The following is a 23571-nucleotide window of genomic DNA, read 5'->3' on the forward strand; positions in this document are numbered from 1 at the left end:
CATGATCATTTAATGAAAATTTCGCCGGGGCAGCATAAAAATGATCGATCCTTTAATGAAATTATAGTGAAACCTAATGGGAATATATTTTTACAATCCAAAACCTCATTTCTATTCATGTGTACATAGATATGGCTGTGCTTTTTGTCAAAAAAAAAAAAAAGCTGTTATTTTTGATAGATAGGATGTAAACGTATCTTTAAAGACAGAGGTAGATCCTGTAGATCACATTTGACCTCATAATCCCTCCTTGGTCTTCAGCAAAGTGGTGTTTATATCAGAATGACTAAAAATAGCCACTTGGACAATAAAGGATTAAATAAACAGGAAGATGGGTCCATATTTATAAAAATAAAAGCACAAAATCTAAAAGCAGGATTAAAAATAGCATAATGTAGATGTATTTGAGCAGCATCCTGACCGCCGGTTAAAAAAAATAATAATTATTTCAGGCAAAAAGTAAATTCTACATACTATACAGTTGGTAAGATGGCCTCAAAACCTGGGTGACTGCCCTAATTAAAGTCAGCTGCACTGACTTTAATTAGGGGCATCAGAGAAGAAGAGAGTGATTATGCACAATACACTTCTCATTATTGAAAAAAAAAACATTTTTTTATTGAGATTTAAAAGTTTCTGTGTTCAAATGTGACTTAAAATTTAAGGCTAAAATCTATCAAACAGTCTACTAAAAGCTGTTTAGTAACAACTGGTTCTAACAGATGAAGAGCTTATTTCTACATGTTATTTACATATGGACAAAAGTTATATTTCCTATTGCATCTTATTTTGTGTAGCAAACATGGGTATTTACTATAAGTAAACAGTTATATCCAGGTTTGATATTCATCATTGAAACTTGCCTGAGTGAAGAAATTAAGAAAAAGAAAATAACAGTCTGAGCCCCATTGCTGGAAAATAATTTCTTTAAAGAAGAATTAGTTGTGCGTGTTTCTTTCCACTGCAAACACTCCCTTTTAAACTTACAGTCTGCATATTTGGTGTACATTAGAAGTGACAACCCACAGTTTGTCAGAGGCAGGCAGGTCACCTTGGGACTTGTTGCCTGAATCATCATAAATAGCAGAAGTGACACTGAACAGATAAGGTGGAGGTGAGCCAAGTTTGGTTTCTGTAAAGTTGAAAATCCCTTCAAACAAATGCATTCGAAAGACTTTTCCTTCTGGAACCTTCAGATCCATGATTGAATCTGAACATGTCTTTTTATCTTCATTATTAAATGTTTTAAAATAAAAACAGAGCACTTTAAATTTGGAAACTGTAAGCAATGGAAGAAGCGAGTCATCTCTTAACCCCTATCTGTTTTGTGTCATCGTGCTAATCTGTGAAGGGTCACTACTCCCTCAATGCTGCCCTGCCAGAGCTAAACAAAAAAGAAAGTTGGACATTGACTAAATCAGGAGAGGGACATAGAAGTAAAGATATAAATCAATCAACAACTTCCAACTTTTTTGTTCTTTCAGGCATGGCAGCAATAAGGAAGCGTTTACGAAGATCATGTGACGCAGATTTGGCGTGCCCATGCTGGGGGCTTGCTGTCATATGGCACAGGGTCTATAGCTGTTGGTGATGCAGAGGCTCCCTGCTGCTGCTGCTCCTCTCCTTCATCCCTTTCCCCCTGCGCGGTGCTCCCATGCGAACCCACCCACGCAGGAAGCTCCAGCCCTGGTTGAGAAGAGAATGGTTTCTCAAGGACCTTGAGGACCCGTTGGACCTGCAGAATGACAGAGTGGTCAAAGAGAGATGAGAAAAGCTGTTTTCAGGGCACAAAGGGAAAAAACAAAACAAAAAAACAACTTATGATGTGGATCCTGACCTCAGAAAAGTCCCCATTCTCTGCAGCCTCTATTGCATTCTGGGCAATGTAGTTTCTGAGCACCACACGAGGGTTAGTGCTGTTCATCACCCTCACCCTCTCTTCCTGTACAGCCAACGCGTCACTCTGACCCTCCAGCTCAAGAGCCAGGCGTTTCCTGTGCAGCGATAACATGAAAACACTTGTGAAATAAAGCATTGGGACATTATCCACCAGAAAACCCCATTTCCTCCCATTTCTGTCTGTCCGCCCCTTTTATCAGTTAGACTTCCACCAGAATGATAACCACCCCACTCGGTCTATAGTCAGCCTGTTCCAAATTAGTCCTTTTCCTGTGTAGTTTTGCAAAGAAAGTCGCTTACCTATAGAGTTTAATCCAGGAAGTCCACTCCTGAGCTTGCCTGCCTCTCAGCTCCTCCTGACTCGTCTCCATCAGGACTTTCAGTTTGCTCATTCTGTCCAGCTGCTTTGCTATGGTCGCCCTGTCTGAGATCATCTCAAACAGAGCGGGGTTGCTCTCAGCCATAGAGAGCAGCATTGCCAACTCACTGTCAACAAAAAGATAAAGGATGCTTAACTATTAAAATACAGGCAATAACTGTCTTTAAGAAAAAATAAAGACATACTCTATGTGTTTAATGTCAGGCAGGTTCTCTGGCCAGTCAGGAAAAGTGTCATCATTATCATTAAAACCAGGTGTTTGCATCTTCAGCAGTATGAGCAGATAAAAGTAATGTTTTAAGCCACAACTGCCCTCTAGAGTCAGAAATAAGCACTACATTTAACAAAATAAGTCTACAGTCTATCATAAAATCAATACCTTTCCCTTCCTTTTAATTTTATGGAACCTAGCCAGTATGCTATGATTGTGCCAAAATAGCAGGGCTAAAAGAGGCACCTCTCCATCTTTCAGCTCATAGTTTGACCATACAAGGTCAGAGGAAATAGACTCAGCATAATAAACATGAACAGCTTCTCAATTTAGCAGTTTTGTAGTTTTTTCCCTCCAAAATAAATTCTTCATCTAATCATATTTGAAACATGTGGGTCACCATCTAGAACACATTGCCTCACTCCCCTGACCTATGTAACTATTTCACCCGTACCAGAAATGAGACAACACTAGAAAGCTAGAACTTGTTTAAAAAAAGGAAAGAAAAGAAGAGCCCATGTACCCATGTAAAGTTAACATGTAGAAGCAACATCTCAGATCTTACTAGGTCTGATTTATTTGGGATAAAACAAAGTAAATCTGACATTTCCTTAAGTCTATACAGGCCCTATCAGGTACATTTATTTTTGGTCTTACGATGGAAAATTTCTACCCATTTCATTTGTCTGACTGATACCATTATCCTTGCTCATTATCTAAATAGCTCACCGGGGATCCATTGTGGGAGTGTTTGCTGACTTTAGCTCGTCTAAAGAGGCACACTGCTCAAGAAGGAGTTCTGTGGCTTTCTTAACAATCTCCTCATCTTGCTCCGTTTCTCCCTCTGGTGAACAGGAAATCTGAGCTAAGCTGCGGAAGGTGTTCGTAAAGTCAGCACCTAGATGAACAAATGGAAAGTTAATGAATTAAGTTCATTTGAGTTAATGCTCTTTTCTTGAGATGCAAAACACATTAAAGGTCCCAAACCGCAGCCCAACCTGTATCATGCATAGTGCGTAGCAGCTCTGTGATCAGGATTTCATCCTCAGGCTCCTCCTTTTTAAGCAAGCCTAGTTTTTTCCTCATGTTTTCCAGGTAGTAGCGATTGAACTGATCCAGGTATTCATCGATCACTGCCTTAGCCCGATCCGTTGGCAGCTCTGGAGCCAGAGCCTCTGCCAGCTTCACCAGGTTCCACCTGCAGATAGCCGGCTGGGCCTTGTATGAATATCGGCCAGAGTTGTCTGATGCATTGCAAATAAAATCCGGATCAAACCTGAAATGAACAGAGAAATCCTGAAACAACTGATGTAGATTACACATGATCACTATTTATTACATGTTTGACTGATCATACAGTTAAGGATGCTATATAAGCAGTGAGAACCACATACAATGCTAGTTAAAAGTTGAATGAGGAAATAATAATAGAAGTCCCTGCTTCAACTCAGCACAACTAATAATCTACAGTTGCACACATGGACAAGAAAAATACAATTTAAGGTAATGTTTTACTTTTAAATGGGGGCAAAGATTAGGCTATCAGGCCATAAAGAGATTAATAAAAGGAATCAAGCGAAAGCTTCTAAAGCCAAGAACATTGAACCGTCTGGCATAATGAAGGTAGTGCATGTTGAGTCTGTTTAGCTGCCAATAGTCCTGGTAAATTGTATAAAATCGATAGAATAATGAAGCACTACTTACACATTATTGAAGATTAACCATAAAAGAAACAGAACATCTAGAAAAATATATCAGAAGGTTCAAACTCGAATATATTTACGTGTAAGAAGAGGTTAATGCAAATAAAGTCTGGTTTGAGAATTGAAAAAACTGAGGTTTCTTCTCTCTAATCTAATTAAGGGACATTGTAGAAAACACTTTTGTGTATCCACAGAACAGGATGAAATCGAAGACCACAAGACCAGAGGCCTGTACAACGAATCGAGCTAAACGTAGTGGGATTACTTCCGGACTATCTATTTTAAGCAATCCCCAACAATGGCAATCAGGATCAACAGCACCATGAAGCTGGTTATCAACTCGCTAACTCAAACTAGCTTCGACTAATCATGGATCTGTGATCGAGTATGTAGAAAGGGGCGGTTTCAAAGAGGAAAAAAAAAATCTCAATAAAAAAATTATACAAGGAGGTACCATGAAAGAGACGCCAAAACACGTGACAAAGGATTCCTGGCTGTGTAAATGCATAAGTTACACATTGTCATTTAACAACCATACATCCCAATCACTGTAGTGCATTAATCATGTCTCATCCCCTCGATGTAACACCCTGAGCTGTGAAGAGGACTTTGGGGAAGTTGAAAATAAAACACTAAAACATTATTTTATCTAGTTAGTTGGACTCTAGTTAGTTGGACAACAAAGCTGAATCTGAAGCTACAACTGCATCATATTAATACAAGAAGTGAGGAGACTGAGTCAAATAGTCCTGGTTTTTTAAATGTGTTAGAACTTTTTTCTTTTTTACCTGCCAGTTTACCATCAATCCCCAATTGGTGCAGCTTCAGTATAGCAATTACACAAGGGTCCATCATTGTTTCCAAAACAGCTGATTGGCTGCTGATTGAAGCGTTTTCCAGGATTCAGATCAAATCTGAAAGCTAGCCTGCCCTGAAGCAAGTTTGCAGTTCAGAGTACATTACCACGGTGGCTAGCCTTTCCAAGAGTGAATCAAGCTTTGTGGTACCCTGACTTTGTGGAAAGTCAGGGTTAAAGCTGAAGTTGTCTCACTAACCCAGTAACCCAGGAGTCTTTGTTGGTTCTGTTACCTTTCTCTAGAGCAACTATTAGTTGAAGTGCTGATGTTTTGAAGCACCGGGAGGCCCATCCTCCTAAGCACATTCCAAGTCACATGCAGATCAATGATCAACCTGTTGTTCTCTTAGGTCGTTGAAGTCTGTTGTTTTGTATGAGTTTTGGGTTTTTCCATTCAAATCCTGATGAGGTTGCTGGTATATTTTGTTTTTGGAATGAGTTTCAGGACTGAATTGTAAATGTTTGGAAGCTGAAACCTTAATCCTCCTCCTAAATTCAGTGAAGGCTTTTCTCCTTTAACATAACGTGTACAAAGATCCCATTTTCCCGGTATATTTATATACTCTTTCACAGAGATGGGAAGTAACGAAGTACAAATACTTAGTTACTGTACTCAAGTAGATTTTTCTGATATTTTTACTTTACTTTACTACTTATTTTTATGGCGACTTTTTACTTCTACTCCTTACATTTTTACACAAATATCTGTACTTTCTACTCCTTACATTTTAAGGAGTAGTTAGTTTTGAATCATTTCAATGGAGTTACCGTTATTATTTTTCACGTCATCAATACCAAATTCAATCTAATTGGATGGGAATCTACGTTGCATTTGACGCACCACTACAAGATGAATCGACAGATTCGGCGGTATTCATTGGCGGCAAATCATTGCAGCTTGGTGGCGGTGGCGTTAGCATAGTAGTATGGACGACGAGATGATTGAAAATTAACACAACGGAGATCTAGTCCTATTGGCAGACATCCATTTAAAATGTAGGCAACGGCATGAAAAAAGTGGTTTCTACTTTTACTTTTATACTTTAAGTAAATTTACAAGCCTGTACTTTGTTACTTTTACTTGAGTAAAGAAGTTTAATCAGTACTTCCACTTTTACCAGAGTATTTTTTAACACAAGTATCTGTACTTTTACTCAAGTACGGAAAGTGAGTACTTTTGCCATCTCTGCTCTTTCAACAGCCATAAAGTCAATCATTCCACATTAATATCATAACCCCTATGTCTTACCTGTCCATGAAGCCATATGGACCATAGTCTAGAGTGAGACCCAACACACTCATATTGTCAGTGTTCAGGACTCCATGACAGAATCCCACACACTGCCACTGAGCCACGAGTCGAGCCGTACGACACATCAGCTACAATTACAAGGAAGAGAGAAAATGGCATCTTCAAATTCGCTTTTTTAAAATAGAAATAACATTACCTTCCATTAAAATGTTGTAAACAGAGGGAGCAGTTTTTGTACAGACATTGAACTTATTTTACTAAAAGAAAAACAAAAAACAAAAACAGCCTTAGAAAAATAATTTCTACTTTAAACATTTCTCACCTCCCTGAAGAAAGCCACGTTTCTCTCCACCTGGTCTGGAAAGTTCTGTTGAATTTCAGGATAAAACATTCCGATGACATAGTCCAACATCTGACCACGGATCTCCTCTTGTCCATAACTGGGACCCTGGCGTCCAGTGAACTCGTCAGCTGGCTTGAAGATCTCAAAGGATCCAAACCTGTGCAGACCGAAAATAACAAACAACCTCCAATGAAAACATCAGGATGACTTAAGATATCCATTATACAGGAAACAAGAAGAGTACGTGCTTACCTGAGGAAGGTAGGGGCAATGCGGAGGACAACTGAGCATCTCTCATAACAGGGATTTCCACTGTAGTACACATCCCTTATGACCTTACTGTCGGAGGTGACAACAGAGCCGGCTCTGGTGGTGGGAATGCCGAGGAAGAACATTGCCTCACTGCACAGGAATTCTCTTATACTTGATCGCAGGACTTTTCGGCCATCAGCTTTTCTGTAGGGGATGCACGTATTTTAATTCTGTGTGATTGATGAAAACGGTAGCTATTAGCTTTGAGTACAAAGAAAAATGATAAATGCAATGAAGAGGGTGGCTTTGTAAATCCACAGGGGAATAAAAAAGGCACCACATTTCTAATGCATGAATTTGACTGCTGTGCAAACTGTTACCTGTGACAAGGAACATTGGAAACCATTGCCAAAGTGAAAGTTAGCAGTGGCAGCAGTATGCTATGGAAAATGAGCATTAAAGGTCCCATATTATGCAAATTTAACTTTATAAAAATTTGTTTAACAGTCATATGTGTCCAAAAGCTTGTGTATGAGGTTCACAAATGAGAACCTCATATCACTGCATTTGTCCACCTCTTAGCTAATGTTCCACCTCTCAATGTGTTCTGTTTGAAAAGTGTTCCCTTTATGATGTCATAAGGGTAATAAGCTGTTCAGAGCAGTCTGTAGCAGCCCATCGGTCAAGCTACTGCCTGCATGTAATGTATTATCCCACGCTCCTAGGCTATCTTTACAAAGTCTGACTGGTTGTCATGGTTACGGGGGCGCAGCCTTCGGGAAGAAGGGGACATGGAAAGCCCCAAAACAGCTTGTCCAAAGGAGGGCTGAATAGGGAGATTTTTGGTACATGCAGTCTGCCTAATTTCAGAGGAATTTTTCGGCACAAACCGAGAAAGCATGCTCTGTTGGCCTCATTGTTAATATTTTTTCATTTTCAAATGTAGCATAATATGAGACATTTAATAAAGGCAGCAGTTATTATTTGCCCATTCAAAGTCCAGACCTAAACCTAACTCAGAATCTGATTAATTGAAAAAGATCTCCTTCCAATATAACTGAGCTTTTTTTTTAAATATACAAATAGAAATTAAAAACATAGCTTTTTAAGACTTGTAAAGCCGGTAGGGACCAAACCCTTAAGGAATTATCAAGGATTATAGTTGTTTTGATACCGTAGTTTAACAAACTACTGTATCTTAGGGGACAAAAAGAAATGCAGAACACACAACATGTTTTAAAACAAAACAAAAAATGTTCAGATTTTATAATTCTTTATATATTTCCTTCTATATTTCCTTCTTAACAAGTAGACTTTGTGTTTGTTTGTGACTAACAAACTCACCCCCAAGATAAAATAAAGTTTGTGATTTGTAGAAATTTGCTCTCTTCATCCTCTGACATGGGAGTTAGCTCAGAGCTCATCTGTCTGGCTGTGTGTTTCCTGGATGGGGCTGCCTTTTACAGCTGCTTTTTGTATCTCTGCTTCTGTCTCCTTAAACCCCAGCCAGCCTTTGCAGATGATCGCTCACACTGAGCCTGGTTCTGCTGGAGATTTCTTCCTGTTAAAAGGGAGTTTTTCCTCTCGACTGTCGCTACAGACATGCTTAATGTGAGGGTTTGCATTCAAGTCAGTGTTTCGATCCAATAAACTGTTTTTCCTTAGATAGAAACTTTAAATCAATTTGACTGTATGATCTGGTGAACTGTAAAGTGCCTTGAGATGACGTGTTGTGAATTGGCATCATATAAACGAACTGAATTGAATTTGCGTGCAAAAAAAAGATCATTAAATTCTATCAATGTTTATATTTCTTGTAACTTTTTTTATTATTTCTAGAAGCCTTACATGCAGTAACAGAAGCAAGAATTGTATTAAAAATCTAAATCAAACTAGACTTTTTAATCCATGCATTGGCCTACACAACTGATGGAAGAAGGCTGATTTGCCAGTTGTCTTATCTAAAAGGATAGGGTGCACACACAGCAGGGATTTTGTCACCTTGAGAGGATTGCTGATCAAAATATATTAAAGAATTTAGTAGATTATAAGAGTAGACTAAGGCTTGAGTCAATGCATTAACAGCCAATGTGCACTAATCCGACACATGGCCTACAAATGTCACAGCTCTAGTGCTGAGCCGCTCCTCTTTTCCATTATGGCATGGCACCCATCCACCCTTAAGATACCAGAAGCTAATTTAATTAACCATGGTACTGCTGTGCTTGATTGTCCTGCAAACGTACCTGCCTTAAACCTCATTAAGAATGAAGATAAAGATAAGAAACGCCAGAACCAACACTACTGATGCCATGGAGGACACTATTAGAGAAACATAGGCTTCCTATGAGGGCCAGAGGAAGCCATGCCAACCCTATGGATGAGGCAATGACACTATTTCCAGACACTGAACTTCGAGGTTTTAATTTCGAAAGCCAAAATAACCAAAATTACATGAAAAAAATATCTTACTTTACTAACTTTACCATATGTAACTGGAGTTTAAAGTTACTGGGGGAAAAATATAACGAATCATATGTCTCTCTTTTTTTGTTTATTTATTTTTTTACTTGTTCACAAAAAAAAATTAAACAGTACTTTTAACTAGAGACATGTTACCTTGAATAGGGAGTGAGTCCAGCTCCTTTTACCTGGATCTCCCACCGCCCGCTTGGATTTTCTCGGAGTAACTCTGGATTCTGTCCTGGAGGAATCTTCACTTCTCCGAGGTAACAGGCAGCTCCATCCCCCAGCTGCCCGGCAAACTGCCCGAACTGGTGACCGCAGTAACAGTGAGCCGCGGGTTCGGATCCAGGCATGACTTTTGATCCGCTCAGGTACTCTGGTCCGAGAGGATCGTTGAGGACTTGGTCTCCGTCCAGCCCCAGCAGCGCCAGGGCTTCATGAGAAACGGCCACGAAGCGGGGATTTTTCAAAGGCTCGGGCTTGACCCGAGAGAAGCACGCTCCTTTCACCAGCCTCACACCCGGCTCCTCGGACGGGTCGATGGGAAGTTTCTTTAGGACGACGTTGTCAAAGTCGAGCCGCTCTAAAGCGGAACGACCCACAGCCAAACCCATGTCTTCCATTCCTACTGTGCAAAGGAGTCTGAAAACAGCCACACGGTGCGGGAAGATGCGTGATATTCCAAGTCGAGGTGCTAAATAAGCCATGAAAACTAGGCCATCAGTACGTTAATGTCCTATGGCGAAGACTGAACGGTGTAAGCTACTCATGCTTTCATAACCCTCGGGCTTGCGGCGGATGTTTAGGAAACGTTTTGTTGTTACACCTTTATGCGTCCGACTTGAAACAGTAGTCGAAACTTTCGATCCTTGGTGGGGAAAAATCAAGTTGGGGCGCTTGAACAAATTTTACTCCAAATACCTAAAACTAATTTATAATTTCTTAAAGGTTTTAATTCAAGGTACCTCAAAACACTTTCATCTGAATTATTCTCAGAGTTATGATTACTTTTAATATTTATACTATATCAAAGCAACAAAGTCCAAGGTAATTTGACTTCTGGGATTAATAGTCAGAATTCTGTGAATAAGTAAGAACTAATGATTCATATAATTTAACTTTATTAAACTCACATTGGAGAATTTCACCTCTGCATTTCACCCATTCATTTGGGGAGCAGTGAGCTGCCACTGTGCAGCACCCAGGGAGCAGTGTGCTCTAACCACTAGACCAACACTTCCCACTAAAATATTTGAGAAAAATAGAATTATTTTTCACATTAAGCTATTTAAAATCTTCTGAAATTTTAGTAGAAAGAGTCAACCCATTATTGAATTAAAATTCCCTTTAAAATATGTTTGGTTTAATCTCACATTATACATTTCTGATCTCCCCCCAGGTGACCTCCATGGCCAATCAAGTATGAGGGATCATAACCACCTTTTGTTCCCTCTAATTCTTTGTTACATGTACAGTACTCCAAAAAAGTTAAAATACAAACCGCTGGACTTTGTTTTCCAAGTTTGAAGAGGTTTCCTTCTCCATCCAGGAAACTTTCTCAATTGAAAATTTCTGAATTAGCGTTGAGTTCCAGGCTTTATGACGTAATGCAACAAAGCATGATTATGGCTTAAAAAACATGCACACTGAAGAACAGGTCCACCCCTTAGTAATGGGGTCTCTGAGGTCGTTGTTGGCCTGTATTGCCCCACACTGGCCTTTGCCTCTGAAAAGGGAGTAGTGATCGTCATGGTTGGCCTGGCTGACCAGGTGTGATGAGAGGCGAAACGACTTCTAGAAAACTTCACATCCAGTTGCCTATACTGAACATTTCAAGCTTGCACATAATCTGGATGACTGAGAAATTTCAGAGATTTGAGATCTCATATTCATATAGATATAGATTCTAGAGCACTCTAGATGCTTCCTTGCCAAATGCTGAAACATCCCCAGCCAGCTCCTCCAGGCCCCCTCCGGTTTCCACACCTTCTCCAGCATCATCTGTCACTACTAAACCTGTCGATGGCACCACTGCTGCTTCAACCACGTCAGCCTCTTCAACTCAGGGGGCTACCACCCTTACAGCATCATCCTCTTCCTCCCCTGAGAGAGGAGAAGCAAGTGCTTCAGGAGCTGGAGGAAGTAGTAGCAGTTCGACAACAACTGCTGCATACATTATCAAGGCTGCCCTTTAAAAAAAATTAAATTGTCTAGAGAGCTGTTCAAAACGAAATTTCTTTTCGTATACACTTGTGTATACAAAATGACAAAATAAATCTAAGTCTATCAGTTGTTGGTCAGATCCCTGTTTGGGACAGACGCCTTCAAATATGAGGGATTAAGATTCCTAATTAAGTAAAAGGATTTTGTTTTCTCTGAACCTATTCGATCAGTACACCTATTTCCATAGCAAAGCCCACAAAGACGTGGAGGTTGAGTGAATTAGCTGAACTGGTCTGCACAGCCCTGATTGCAGATTCCTTTAAAGTGAAATAAGTGGACATTGACAACCAGGCATTCTTTCCTACCACTAGTTCTAGAAGAGTTTACACTTTTTCAGTTACAAAGGGAAGACGTAAATCATATTAAATCCTGTGGATTAATAATGGTATCTCTCTTAAGTTCATATGCCAGTCATGAAAGTTAATATTTTAAGCAGTTTAATGAATGCATGTATGGGGTATAAAGTTAACATTTATCTGGTAATCTAGCTTCCCAAAAGTCAGTGAAATGATACCCTCCCTTCAAAATCTATGCCAGTTAGAATTAGATTAATAACATAGATGTTGTCACCATCTTCCCACTTAAAATCACTTAGACCAATCACAGAACAATGTACACATTTTCAATCAAATATAGTTTACCTTTACTTTTTTGTACAAGACTGTGTTTGGTACCTTTACAGTGCCAAAACAAATTATTGATATGGGCTAAACGGTCATTAAAACAAACAGAAACATTCCTTCTGTGTTCATACTCGTACAGTCATCAATTGTATACTTTTATGAGATAAAGCAAAGTATCTGACCTGCATATGACCTTCAGTTTTTAAACCTTTTATTACTTGGAAGACACATTACCTGAACTCATTTAGACTGAATAGGTTTTAATTTTGCTTTTAAAAAAATGAACATCACATTCAATATAAATTAATTGGACCCATTTACAGGTTTAATGAGGCAGCTCATTTCCCGTCCCTTACAGTAAATAATAAATCTGCTGTACAAAGATCACTTAAAATTACCTGGATATTGCTAAGAATTAAAATCATGCAAATATGTTTAGAGAACTAGCAGTACTGCACTCCGACATAACATTTTGCTTCAGGGGTGTCTCTTTTTGTTTTACATGCAGTACCAGAATATACCGTAGACTCATGGTTGGTGATATGCTTTAGCAGAGGAGGCAGTCAGGGGTCAAAGGCAAAAGTAATAATGAAGTAAGGCTACACTTCCCAACACAACCAACATTTTTGTTGGCATCCCAAATAATGAAAATTATAAATGTACAAACCAGAGTGTTCCTTTACTCAGGGGGGGAAACAAAGCAACTTTCATCATCTGGTTTCCTGATTTTACAATAAATATAAATGCATATATAAGGACAGCTGAAGCAATGACTGCCACATCCTCAAACTATGGTTTTCCCTATAGGATCTTTTTTTTTTTTTTTTTTATAAGAACATTAACACAAAAGTTAATTACCTTATATTGAAAATTGTATATATATATATATATATAATAAAAAAAAATCATCTAACTTTTTTGTAAGGCTTTGTTAGGCCTCCTGAGCATCAGTGTCTCTAGAATATTCTTACAAAAAAGTTGCAGTTTGGTAACATTTAAAAAGTCAACATCAACCTCACCTCCTCTCTTTATAAAATAGTATTTCAGTTGCAAGATGACAAGACTTATTAAAACTGCACAAATGCTTTGTTAGATGCAGCTAACAAACATGGTTGGATTTCACAGTAGCCCTTCCAGCTGGAACATGAGGCACTTGGCTGTATAGTTTGGGACACAGAGCAATCAGTTTCTTCTGCTAATCCTGAATGTGGGTGATCAGCACCATGCTGATATTTTTGAAATATGCTTCAATGATCATACAAAATATGATAGACTGTCTAGTTCGAGCCGCTGTGCAATTATTAAATCCATATATACTTAAATAACAGTATAGGTTACTTCCTTCTTTCTACTCACCTTATAAAGTGCTGGACCAATTACCAACAATCTGTTTGATACACAGAAAATGGCTTCTTTCAGGTTAAGGGTTCCATTATATCCAGGGAAATAACTATTTGCTTCCAAGGACAGTAATTAAAATGATCTAAATCTTGGGTAAAATAGGGATATTATTTTTCTACTAGGAGGCAAATTATGCCAAATGTACAACAAAACTGAAGGATTAGGGTACAGTTGTGATTTCTTTGGCAGTATACTCCAACAGTGTCTATGGAAACATCATAAGGTTAAGAGATTTTGACCCCAGTGAGGTCCGTCTCAGTTCCTATAGGCGTGAGCTGGTGCACTCGTTCATCCAGCCTCACCTCCTGTTTTTAAGGCCATCGGTGATAGATGCATTATTTTAACAGATCAAAGCTTGTGTCAGAGAAGGCTTAAAAAGGTCCAGTGGGGTCAGGCAGGATGAGGCCAAAGTTTCTCCAGTAAAGACTGGACTGCTGGTAGAGACAACAGGGTTCGACCTAAACCTCCTCCAGCACGGTAACAGGCATATCCCAGCATTCCCAACAGAACGCCCTTTACAAGAGCACGCATAACCCAGCTGAACTGTGAGGGCGGTGCAACACTGAGGAGGAAAGATAAAGCAGAAAATAACATGTTTTATAGATTTTTTTCCCTTGTGGCCATTATTCTTAGTATTTGATTAAAAGGTAAAAAACCTACGTCATGATTTCTTGAACGTTGAGCTCCTTTTCCCAGTTTTGTTCAATCCCAGGGACATGACCCATTCCTACCACTCCAACCACCACAGCAGGCACTTCTATAAAAACAAAAAAAAGTATGCTTCTGTTATTCATTTAATGTAAAGCTAAAAAAAATACATACTTTGTATGGGCAAAATAAAAGTAGCTTAAATTTGTAAGGATTTCAATGCATCCATTTTGGCTTCAAAATTAACCTAAGTAGTAAATGGCTTTCACCTTTGTTTGCTACTTAGTTAGTAGTCCACAAATCTGGTTTGTTTAAGACTGTTTAAATATATGCCGCTCTGCAGTAAGAGCATAAAAACAAAGAACTGGTTCAGCTTTTGGCCTGCATGTACAGCATTGTATACAGCAATATCAGCATCATGCTATGGAGATACTTTTCTCTAGATAGGAAAGAGACAGAGACAGAGAGTTAAATACAGTCCAAACTCCTGGAAATACAAAACAGGCTACAAAGCATCTCAAGAGGAATGCCAAATGTTCAACTTCAAGGAATAAAAGAACTGGGCAAGGAGGGGATTACTCGATATATCAGGTGTCAAGGGCTATTCTGAATGAGATGGAAAGGTCTAGAGAACACCTTCTAAGAGCTCCATGATGCTGATGAAAAGGCTCAGCTTCTCCTAGAAATACAGCTACATTTAGATGATAACCACTTTTATGTGTTTAGATGGGGTAATGATGGTAATGATGCTTGAAAGCATTCCGAGTCCAGTCTGGCAGAGCTAGGGCTCTTTCAAAGCCTCAATATATATTCAAATATACCAGCAACTGATGTGTTTAGATTACTTTATACATAAGTGATGAGATCTTTAAATGCAATACTCACTCTGGCCATCAGATGGCGACTCCACGCAGCGTGTTGCCTGGCGGAGGGTGTGTGTGAGGTAGATGTCCCTTTCAGCAACAATGGTTTGATGAAGAGCAGGAAACTCTCCAATCATCTCGGACATGGTTTGCTCCAGCAAGTCCTTCTGCTTGCACTTCTCTACGTCCTCTTTACTGAAACATTTCAGCAGTTTTTACTCTTAGATGAAGGTTATACAATCGTGCTTTTTTTTTTTTTTTAGCTCATATGGAGCAATTTAGGGTGTACTCTACAGTGGTAGAACTTGAGAAGATGACTTCACAAAAACATATTTGAAAAAGCCTTTACTTTAAAGTGCTTGACACAAACTCTGTTTGTGTTTAATGACATAAGATTTAAATGAGGCCAAAATATATTTTAAGATGCAAGTTAATATACAAATTCAAACTACACTTTTTAGCTTTCAAGGATAGGCCATAAAAAGCTTAGATATAGAAATGCTAAAGCTGTAATCAGGCACTTTAAATAATGAGTTTATCAATCAGATACACCAAACAAGCTCTTATTAAAACCCTACCAGATTTACTTAAAATTATGTTGGTGCTAATAGTTAAGCTCTAAAGTGAACATAAACATATCTAAGATGCTTATATTTCTAGTTACAAACCAATCCTGCAATCAGAATAAAATTACTAGGTGTTATTACATTATGTTGTATGCTTAGCTTTTTGGCCCTACATCCACTTAATAAATGGAAAGTCTCCATGTCACTTTGGTGAGACTGAAGGATCCAGATAAAGAAGCAGTTTTTTTCTTTATTAAGCAGTATTATAAAAGGTTATTAAGAAAGCATTCAATACAATGTAGGGGGGAAAAAAAAGTGAATTTATACCTTATTGGATCTGACAAAAAGCAAAGACCCCAGGCCAGACGGGCCTTCTGCCACAGACTGAGAGCAGCTATGGCCCTCTTGAATGTCACTGGGATTGGCCTGTCCCCAAGGTGAAATTTACAGAATGGAACCCGTCCTGCCTGTCAAGACAAAAATACTTCCAGATTGTAAAAACAGGTAAAGAGTGCACAGATAATTCAAATTGTCATATTTTCTGCTTTGTCGGGGATTTTTAAGTAGCCTCTATAAGATAAGATTGATCTATCAAAACTGCTATTTGTTGTCTTCCTGCAAGACACAGACAAGGAATTGCTGTTCCAGATGACGCATCCCAAGTTAGAAGTTACAACATCGTGTCTGGCTTAGATATGGCACGGTAGTTGTGTAAAACAGGTTTGTGGTCGACTTACTTCTTTGAATGCCTCCCTGAATTCTCCTCCAGGTGCCATTCCAAGTTGTTGTGTGATATGAGCCGAAACTTTGAGCAGAAGAATCTGCATCAGGCCGGACATGAGCCCATTCTGTCAGACAGAGGAAAAGAACAATACAAATAAAAACGTCAATACATTTCAGAACTTGATAACAGGCTGTATGAGGAAGTAAAATCTTGGCTGGAAGGGAACCAGAGCCTGAAGTAAAAAGGAAACCTGAGAAACTAGCAGCTCTCAAAGAGGTTTTTTTTTTTGGTGCACTTAGAGATTCAAAGAGAAGTTTATGCCTGTAAGGCCAATTATGCATATTTCTTAACTGGAACCACAAAAAAGACGGATAATCACACCTACTAGTAGTATTCATATCTATACATGTAGATGGATACTAACCAAAAAAGTTTACTGCTAATTTATAAAAATTATTTAACTGGACAGGAAAAAAATTGTCACACAAGCATAAAACAATGACAATGTCGTAGATTTTATTAGAGAGATTTTATAGAAATCGAAACAGTTATGATGGAGCATTGATAGAAATATACAATCAGTACTAATGGCTTGAGATAGTCATGCAAATAACAGTATGATTGGGATGTAGTGCTGTACATATATGAACCTTATTGAAGGTATATGGCATTACTTAACTGACCCAATTAAATTAATTTAATGAGTGAAATGTCAAAGTATTTATCCAATTGTCTGCAAAAGTGTTCATATCCCTGAAACCTTCCCACTTTTAAATCACATTCCAAATACAAACCTCTGAATAAACATTAAAATTTTAATTTTATTTAATTTTATTCAACTTCATCCTGTCTCCAAGTCTAACCTGCTTGATGGCTTGCTGAACCTTCTCCAGGTTGATGTCTTTGGCTTCCTTCAGCAGCGTATTCTCATCCATCCTCAACATCGAAACTCTGTACTGGCAAAGTTCCACAACCACCACGTCTGGCTGCACGGCACGGATCGTCTGGATGAAGGGGAGAAAGAGCAGTGGATGAGAGACAAAAGACATGAGGGCACTATAAGAGCCAAAGAAGGTAAAATGAGACAAACGGAAAAGAAATATGTACTAAACAAAAAGGGAGAATGACTGCTGAGGAGCAAAGAAGAATCAAGATGAGACTTTACTAAATTAGCTCTCTGATCTAATTATCATGAACCCTGACAGTGAAAATATTCAACATGGACTTAATTAAAGGTATAGTGAAGGATGTTCTTTTCGGGGTGGATCATCAAAGTAAGTGGTCCTCCTAATGTTAAATCATTCTGGCAATATGTTTACGGAATTTTTTCACGGTGGCGAGTCTGACATAGTGGAAAAATTACAAATCTTTTTTAAGTGAGTAATTTATTACATCTTGAGCAGTTTTGTGTGGCTTTCCTAACATATAAGCTGTTATAATAAATACATCTTTCATATATTGTGCAGCCCTAGCTAATTCACAACTGACTTGCCTGCCACTTTACAACATACCAAATCTTTAAAGTAAATGTAACCTACCATTGCCACATCATTTTTGCTGTTGTCACTGAAATGGGCAGTCCCCACCAAGTAGAGGATGCTGCCGTCGGGAGCATTAAGACGGGTCACCGTCTCTGGAAGCTCAGGGGAGTTCTGGCGCCGCTGGGCTCGCAACTGCCAGAGCATCTCTAACGTTTCACCATCCGCTAAACAGACAGAAGAGATACTCATTTAAGTCATTACTGACACTGTCATGTTACATGAACACTAAATAACTCCAACATAAAGGACAGATCTTCAGATATTCTTTCAGTTAAGATGAGATATTTGATTAAACAACCAATAGGAAGTAAGACAACGTGATAATGAATACACACATCTAAACTTTGAATGGTGTGAAAAAAGGTTGAATATTGTCACTTATTCCATTATTTACATTACAGAGAGTGAAATATACCAGCCTTTTATTTTTGTGCGGATTTTGTTGATTATGATGGAGAATTAAAACCAATAATTAGTTTATCAGAAAATTGTAACCAAAGCAAATGTTGGGAACTCATGCTGTCGAACCCTAATCAGTAAATGATCTCAAAATACCTGCAAAGGTTTGTTTAGTCACAGTTTCAATAGATTAAACAGTCATTGGGTAGACTGCTGACTTGACATTTATCCAGGAGACAACCCCATAGACAATCTATAGGATATTGATGAGAAGAAGAGACTCAAGATTGAACAATACAGAGGAACTGAAGGCAGCCATCAAAGCAGCCTGAGCTTCATTAGACATCAGCATTGCAACAGTCATGGCTTGCTGTATTGATAGAGTAAATGATACAAAAAGAGCCCCAATCAAGCATGGAGTGCATAGAAATAAATATAATAATAATGTAAAGAAAAGGAGTAAAAAAGCTTTAAATAATTCACTCTCTGTATAACAAATCTTTGTACGAGTTTCATTTTCCAAAATAAGTTACAGACTTTTTACAATATTGTAATCTAATGTTTTGAGCTCCAACTGTACCTATATCTTCTACGGTTTAACAAGATAACTCAATGACATGTTAACATTTTTGTAACTTAACCTGCTAAACGAACAGCAACATCACATTGTCTAACAATGTCGAATCATGAGTGAAGACAGTGTGGTCATGTGTGGTACAGTTTAGAGCAGAGGTCTTCAACAGGGGGTCCGCGGAGGTACTGCATGGGGGTCGCGAAAGTCTTGGTTGATTACTTTTTTTTATATTCCCAACTGCAATTTTTTGCACTAATTAAAATGTCTTTAGATCCACATTAACATGAATTCAACAGACTGTAGTAAACAGTTAAATGAAAACAGAAGATGTCTGTCAGTCATCAATGCACACATTCAGCGACACACAGGAGCTCTTTAAAACTGGGCACCGTTCCATTCACAACACCTGTCCCATCAACCAGGAATCAGAATCAGAAAAACTTTAATAATCCAAGCGAGAAATGACTTTCATTACATGACTCCATATGTAACAGAGTGACTATAGGACCAGTTTGATATACCGTAACACAATTCCATACAATATATATAATAAGGGGGTCCCCGCTCCATCTCGCAATCAGTTTGGGGGTCCTTGGCCTCGAAAACGTTGAAGACCCCTGGTTTAGAGGACTAAAACAAACTGTTGGATTTATTCTTATACCAAGCAACCTCACACAATTATGGGCAAACCAGCCAAAGATATGTAAACACTTTTAATACATGTTTTTCTTCAATAAGTTTCATTATCTCAAACTAAAATATTTAATTTTAAATAAGTTGTTATTAATAATTTTATTTCATTTATCCATTATTTATATAGGCTATCTCACTGAGATTCAAGCTGGGAGACCTGTTTATAAAAAGCAATAAGTGTTAAAATAAAAATAAAATTCACAGAAGTAAAACTTTCTGGCATCTAATGATCTAAATAAAATATATAATGAAATATTATTTATATGAATGTATATAACAGTTAAAATGTTTATATGAACAAAAACAGTACTGATCAGAAATTACATAGCTTGTCTTATGTCTAATTTCTATTTTTAAACTTGTTTATATTGTTTTTAACGCCTTTCTGATTTCCAAAAATGTATATTCCTCTCTTCTGATCAAAGCATAATTAATTGCAGTCTGACAAAGAGGAAATATACTATAATATATAGTAGTAACGTAGTAGGTCAATTTAGTTTGGCCTTTATACATAATGTTTTAGATACATTTTGAACAGCAAGACATAGCTTTATGTTGGGTTGAAACATGCTTCTGGTTGCATTTTTTGAAAAGAGTATTCCAATAATTTCAAAAGAAGAAGAAGGGACATGAGGAAGACATTGGAGGGATAGATGGAGATGCCAAATGTTATGTATTACGACACAATTCCATCAAGCTATAGAAATCATTTTTCCCAGGAATAAAAAAAAATCCTGTCAGCCATACTGCAAACAGAGCCATTAGATTCCAACAGTGCAGGGATGGCACCAGCGTATTTGAACATAGGGGGCTTCTACAGGTCTCTACGCCTTTTTTTTAATGAATGCATTGTCGCTTTGACAAACTTTCAGGCTCCCTTCGCAGGGCTCTATCCAACTCATCTCAGCACAAATATTGGTTACACTGAAAGCTGTCAAATTAACACCGAAATTAGACCAATGCACTGGATTTTAATCAGCATAACTCCAGAGAAACAGTCCTTTTTAAACACATTTAGCTCCCTATCTGCACAAATATGAGAAACGCACCATGAAAAAGAGAAGCTTGTGCATTTCATACTCTGTCATCGACTCATCCTGAGCGCTTTTAGGCAGGTGAACAAATGCACTACCGACCCAACAGCGAGAGTTGGCTTTGATTTTAAAAACTAGGCTTAAAATCTAACTTCATTCATGGGTCAGACTTAGTCTGACCTTGTTTGTTTTCAGTTGGTTTTATTATTTTTAAGTGTTCCTGATTCATATAGTCTTGTTCTTTTCTAAGCATGCTTTATAGCTTGCAGCTATGTTCAGAACTGTTTCAGTTGCTGACTGTCTTAAAGTGTTTTACATACAGTAGGCACAGTATTAAAGTATTCCTAAAAAAAACTGATTCTATCTTATGCCTACCAACATGTTATGCAGTTTTCAGAGTGTCTGAATCAATAGGGAACACTCTTGCAACACAGTAAATGTATAACTTACACGAAAAAAGACTTAAAAACTATAGCATACCCATTCCTGGAGCTATACAGGGTGGTTCATCTTCTGAAGCATTAGAAGCCACTAAATGATCCTGTGAAACAACAAAACAGACACATCATCATCACTTAATGGCTTGTTCAGTCCTGCTAAAGATTAAGAGATTCCTCGTGAAAAACCTTCTGTATTGAGAAAGATGAACACTGCCAGATCATTGGAGATTGAGAAATATTTTTTTTGACGGAACCTAAGTATCTATGTAGTTGTAAGAACTTGATATAACCAAATACCTTTTTAAACAAGCTTGTTTCTTTCCTCACCTCAGGTTTTTTGTCTTCGTCCATGATTGGAGAATCGAAAACTAAGTGCAACAGAGAGAAGAGGAATGAGAACGGCTCACATCGAGGTGCAGCTCTGTACACAAACAGAGGGCGGACTGCGGTGAGGCGTTCACTGACAGTTGGACACGCACTGACTGCTGACGTTGCTTTATGTGCAACACAACAACTACCGGCTTAGCTAAAGGTTGCTACCGCTTACAACGCAGAACATGTTGCTGTTGAAAGTGGTGACTGTAACAGACCTAACAGAATTAATCACACACATATTACAATATCACACGATATCGCTATGAGTGCGAGGGGTGACCTACAATAAAGCAATAATATAGTCAAGGCTGTTTATACATTTTTTTTATAAATGCCTGCTGCTGCAGCGCATGCAAACACTTATTGAGAACTTCACTGTTTCCCTAGCTTTCTCTGGATAAAGCTAACTTAAAGCTAACATACGCTAGCTGGTTCGATAAAATATCGACACACAAAGTTTATTTACAACCAAAACAATATTAAAATGCATCTAACTTCTTTTCTGACTCAAGCAACTCCTAAAGATGTTATATAAAACATGTTACTTACAAAGCCAGCCAACCGGGGCCCGTCTGTCCCACTGGTGTTTGCTAATGCAGCAGAGTAGCACTCAGTTGGTTAACACTGACAGCCGCGGTGCATTATGGTACATGTAGGCATTTACGACCAAATCAGTTTTTTTAAGGAAAACTTTTTTATTTGTGTTTTTTCTGTGACATTTCACAAGGTACAATCAAAGTCTGGACTGTACCTTATGCAGTAACCTTTCACTATCAGAGGTTCTGCTCTGAGTCAGCTATAATGTGAAAATCAACAGAAAAAATGCGTTTTGAACTCATTAAAGGTTCTAGTCTTAAAGTGCTTGTGGATGCATTTAATGTGCGTATTATAACGAGGCAGCCTCAAGACAATCGTATGATAATTAGCTAATGTGAAAAAGACTTTAGCCACAGTGTTTATGTTTGATGCAAGTTTTATATGTAGGTGGATCTACACTGTAGGCCCTATAAAGTAATATGTCTGCAACAAATGTCATGCTGATGTGTCACTAAGTATTAAACTTCCTTTATTGAAGTTCCTGTAATCTTTTGTGCAAGAAAGTTTGTGGTGTGCACATGTAACACATTCTTTGAAAAAAAGGCGTATGGTAAGTGCATATCTATATGCTAGTTTTTAATCTATGAATATTATAAATATATATTCTAACTACTTGTGATTTAATTTACAGAAAGATTGTTTTTGGATTGTGTCAGAGGATCAAACAGAGTATAGCTTACTCATCTTTGCAATAACCCATTCAAAAAGTACAATTTACCACATAGCACATTGTTTTGTTTACATTACATCAAACCACCTCAACAACATAGTTGAGCTTCTTCCTTTAAAATGAGCTGATCACCAAATTTTCAGGAGCCCACCAACATTTTTCTAAATTCCCGATAACTTGTTTATTAACACTACACAATGCCTTGTTGAAGTATTCATACCTTTTTACACATTTTATCAAACTAACCTTAATGTATCTACTGGGATTTTATGTGAAGGAACAATGCAGGGTGATTTTCAAGTACGTAAAAGGGAGAAGGATGTCATTAAATTTTCTTATTCTGAAAATCTATTCTGAAAGGCATGGCCTTTCTCAAGAGTTGGACACACCTGACACAGATCAGGAGATTAATCAGATTATGGAATATTAGTGTTAGGTTTAAAATAACCTTTGGACATCTCACGAAGCACTTCACAATACAACATCTAAAAATAAGATTGAGGTATAATCATAAAGAGCAATGCACAGAGAAGCAGACAAGAGGTCTGTAGCAACTCTGTAAGAGCTACAGTTAATTATAGCTCAGGTGGGAGAATGTGCCAACAGGTCAATTATTAGTCATGATGGGACTGTGGATAGATACAGAGAAAAAAACTGAACAAAATTAGCAAAGACTTTGCACTGGGGCAGTGGTTCACCTTTTAAAAGGCAAGAAAATCAAAACATATGGCTAGAACTTAACTAGAATGTTTCGGTAAAATCTGATGGCCCTTGCAAAAGCCCATACCTAACTGAAATTAGAAAATTATGAAGAGACTTAAAAATACATGTCCTAAGAC

The 23571-nt window shown here is 38.1% G+C and overlaps 2 protein-coding genes across 3 annotated transcripts; both read right to left on the reverse strand.

The window, feature by feature from the left end:
* Window positions 1–663: 663 nt before the first annotated feature.
* LOC107082481 (selenoprotein O) lies at window positions 664–10172 on the reverse strand. The gene is made up of 9 exons (XM_015371180.1): window positions 9515–10172; window positions 6896–7099; window positions 6623–6800; window positions 6298–6428; window positions 3488–3765; window positions 3219–3387; window positions 2200–2385; window positions 1838–1994; window positions 664–1735 (listed from the first exon to the last, which is right to left on the reverse strand). Exons 1-9 carry the CDS (start codon window positions 10066–10068, stop codon window positions 1517–1519), a joined length of 2076 nt encoding a protein of 691 aa, XP_015226666.1. The 5' UTR covers window positions 10069–10172; the 3' UTR covers window positions 664–1516.
* Window positions 10173–12450: 2278 nt separating this feature from the next.
* trabd (TraB domain containing) lies at window positions 12451–22083 on the reverse strand. 2 transcript variants are annotated; one of them, XM_015371181.1, is made up of 10 exons: window positions 22015–22083; window positions 21388–21458; window positions 21131–21191; window positions 17948–18114; window positions 17273–17413; window positions 16423–16533; window positions 16013–16152; window positions 15142–15314; window positions 14269–14365; window positions 12451–14170 (listed from the first exon to the last, which is right to left on the reverse strand). In XM_015371181.1, exons 2-10 carry the CDS (start codon window positions 21439–21441, stop codon window positions 13999–14001), a joined length of 1116 nt encoding a protein of 371 aa, XP_015226667.1. In that variant the 5' UTR covers window positions 21442–21458; window positions 22015–22083; the 3' UTR covers window positions 12451–13998. The 2 variants fall into 2 exon arrangements, with proteins under 2 accessions (XP_015226667.1, XP_015226668.1); XM_015371182.1 differs by having other exon boundaries at window positions 21418–21458; window positions 22015–22076.
* Between the last annotated feature and the right edge of the window lie 1488 nt (window positions 22084–23571).

The sequence above is a fragment of the Cyprinodon variegatus genome, unplaced genomic scaffold (assembly GCF_000732505.1).
Source record: "Cyprinodon variegatus isolate N-32 unplaced genomic scaffold, C_variegatus-1.0 Scaffold54, whole genome shotgun sequence".
Taxonomy (NCBI): Eukaryota; Metazoa; Chordata; class Actinopteri; order Cyprinodontiformes; family Cyprinodontidae; genus Cyprinodon; species Cyprinodon variegatus.